This window comes from Branchiostoma floridae, chromosome 4 (assembly GCF_000003815.2).
Source record: "Branchiostoma floridae strain S238N-H82 chromosome 4, Bfl_VNyyK, whole genome shotgun sequence".
Taxonomy (NCBI): Eukaryota; Metazoa; Chordata; class Leptocardii; order Amphioxiformes; family Branchiostomatidae; genus Branchiostoma; species Branchiostoma floridae.
The window spans coordinates 27,896,132-27,899,257 of NC_049982.1; the positions used below are offsets into that span (position 1 = coordinate 27,896,132).

General features: G+C 42.3%; 1 protein-coding gene across 1 annotated transcript; it reads right to left on the bottom strand.

Annotated features, from left to right (window-relative positions):
- Positions 1 to 366: 366 nt before the first annotated feature.
- LOC118412827 lies at positions 367 to 2,679 on the bottom strand. Its single transcript, XM_035815866.1, has 3 exons — positions 2,547 to 2,679; positions 1,526 to 2,367; positions 367 to 625 (listed from the first exon to the last, which is right to left on the bottom strand). Exon 2 carries the CDS (start codon positions 2,360 to 2,362, stop codon positions 1,544 to 1,546), a length of 819 nt encoding a protein of 272 aa, XP_035671759.1. The 5' UTR covers positions 2,363 to 2,367; positions 2,547 to 2,679; the 3' UTR covers positions 367 to 625; positions 1,526 to 1,543.
- Positions 2,680 to 3,126: the final 447 nt, after the last annotated feature.

Genomic DNA, 3,126 nt, shown 5'->3' on the forward strand with positions numbered 1-3,126 from the left:
TCTATTCATTATGGTCATATTTTGGACCAACTGGCCTAAAATTTGGCATAAAGCTAGAGTGGGCCAATGCCCACTAGCTGTTCATTTCTAGGTATTGGCCTCTGAAATGGTTTTGTCAATTTTTTTGTACCCAGAAAGTATATAATGTCCCCGAAATTCGTTATTTGTCTTGAAATATGTCCAAAAAGTTTCGAACATATTTTTATATCATACAATGCATTAAAATGATTCATTTTTTTGTGATTTTCCCCATTATTTGTACCGACAATGTACAAACAATACAAACCATACCAAATACTGGATCTTACACACACTTAACAAGTACTTGTACCTAACATGTACAAAAAAATCATACCCAACACCAGATCTTTTACATATGAATCTTTTTATTATCATCAAAAAGAGACTTGAACACAAAACGTCTCTTGTTACGTGAATTTTGAAATGTAAATGACTTTTCAGTGCAACAAAGTTTAACATGCATGCTTGGTCTCTTCACAAAGGTGGATGTTCTTAATCAGAAACCTCTTCCAATTCTTCAGGTTTCCGGGTCTACCTTGTTCCGTTCAGAGAAGCACGGGTCCCGTATGTGGTTTTCCCTGCTTCTTCATCGTAGGTCACGTTTCTGCCGAAGAAAGAAAAAAAAATAGATTAACTCTCGCGAGAACTTGGTCACTCCGTGATCAAGATGGACTGATAGCCATCGAAAATTTGTCATCAAGGTATGTGTGTTTACCTGGGAAAATGGTCACTGGTTGATAAAAAATCCTATTAACTGTGTACGTACGTGACTGATGAATCTCTTCAACGAAAATAGATTAAAAAAAGAATGATTGCAAAATTAACCGCACAAATTGAGAACCAAACGTTATCAGAAATTCTAAAACCAGGTGTATACCCAATTGGTATGAAGGTTAGACATACGGGTAATAACATAATTGTGCAAGGTTAAACGGATAGATTTTGTCGACGGTCAGACATTTCATGTAGCGCCAACTACCTTTCGTGAGTTACTTGTGTCCAGTAACTGTCGTCACGATCGAGTCACTGATGAAATGAAGTGGATGCTACTTAAGACGTCAGACCGTTTCCATATTCTATCCAGGAACACTTGCCTTGCGTATACCCAACTCAACTAGGAGTTTCTATCTTAATTCTCAATTATAAAAATCCACCTTCTTTTGTCTTTCTCTGCGTCCCCCCCCCCCCCCGAAAAAAACAAGACAACTAATGTAGATATAGCCAACTTATTAAATAGTCTCCTGTATCTACAATATTCTCAATTATTGCCCCAGTCACGTGCATGTCTCCTGTGTTTATGCCACATATGTGTTTATCTAAGTAAACGTACTTGTAATAAGCCTTCGGATAAGAACTTTTTATTGTAAAACGGTACAATAAAATTTAAAAGTTCTTTTTAGTGTAAAACGGTACTTTTCCGAGGCAAACTAAATTCAAAATGTATTTTACAGCAGTAATGGCTTTCTTAGTGATTCTTATAATACAGAACGACCTGCGAACTAACCTTGTCTGTCATTTTCAGTTAGGCGGATTTCTTCTGCTTGGACATTGGTGGTCCGAGCCCAGACAGGTTCATACCCATCTTCTCCTCGGCATATGCAATGGCTTCCTCTAGGGGCATACCTTGGGCCATGGCTTGCCTTATCAGGGCCATCTTCTGTGAGGCGTAAGCAACGGCTTCTTCTCCGGACTTCCCTTGGGTCATCGCTTCCATTATCAGGGTCATAAAGTCGGGAGGAGGGGCATCGTCGGATTTCTTTTGCTTCTTGGACTGTGGTGGGCCGAGCATAGATGGATCTATTCCCATGGCCTCCATCATCTTCCGGTTGACGTATGCAGCAGCTTCTTCTCCGGACATTCCTTGGGCCCTGGCTTCCGAGAACAGGGCCATGGCTTCAGGTGGAGGGGCATCGTCGGATTTCTTTTGCTTCTTGGACTGTGGTGGGCCGAGCATAGATGGATCTATTCCCATGGCCTCCATCATCTTCCGGTTGACGTATGCAGCAGCTTCTTCTCCGGACATTCCTTGGGCCCTGGCTTCCGAGAACAGGGCCATGGCTTCAGGTGGAGGGGCATCGTCGGATTTCTTTTGCTTCTTGGACTGTGGTGGGCCGAGCATAGATGGATCTATTCCCATGGCCTCCATCATCTTCCGGTTGACGTATGCAGCAGCTTCTTCTCCGGTCATTCCTTGGGCCCTGGCTTCCGTGAACAGGGCCATGACTTCGGGAGGAGGGGCATCGCCAGGCGGCGGCGGAAGACCTCCATGCGGTGCGCCTTGGATGGAAACCGTTGCGACCACCAACAGCAGTGCTGGAATAAGCTTCAACGACAACATCATGGCTTCTGAACAGAAAAGAGAGATACTGCTTTAGAACATACACTTTTCCGGACAGAAATATTTAAGCTAACTCGTATCAGCGCGTGCACATGATGAAACTGGGGGTATGGTAAACTATAGTACAGAATATAGTAAGGTAGTGCAAACTATAGTAAGACAGTAAGTTAGACAATACAATACGTACTTTCAAATGGCCCTAAAACACGCCAGGGACTTTCTGTACTTGCCTCTCTGCAAATGTGGAGAAGAACACAGGCAACTGCCCTCCTTTTATACCAGTCCTCGCCTCGCAACGCAGCTACGGGATTCTCAGAAAGAGTTTAATGATCAATTTTCTATTCCAGGTCAAATGAAATTACTGCATCCGGAGGTTTAAAAAATGATGCGGGTTATTTTGCTTTAATGGCGACTACGACACGCAGAATTCAAAATGAGCAATCGGTTTCATCTCAAGCGAGAAATTACGGCAATATTTGGGGCTATATGCTACAAGGCTTATTCAAAATGGTTCTATATAAAACCATTTGCTGTTTGTCTTTGGATATGGGGATTTTCAGTTTTGTATTTGCGTTTTTTATATTTTGACGAGTATCAGAAACAACGGAGTTAAAAACTACTTAGTCGTAGAGAGAAAGCTTTAGGTCAATCTCAAAATAGGAACATGAACCACACTAGGCCATGTTAATTTGATTATATGGACGACATCCTCCAGGAACTACAAAACTGATGCGGCGCGCGAAAAGAAAAGTTTGCCCCCTCCCCAA

Coding starts and splice junctions, on each gene's coding strand:
- LOC118412827 (XM_035815866.1), bottom strand. CDS start 2,362: ATGATGTTGTCGTTGAAGCTTATTCCAGCACTGCTGTTGGTGGTCGCA.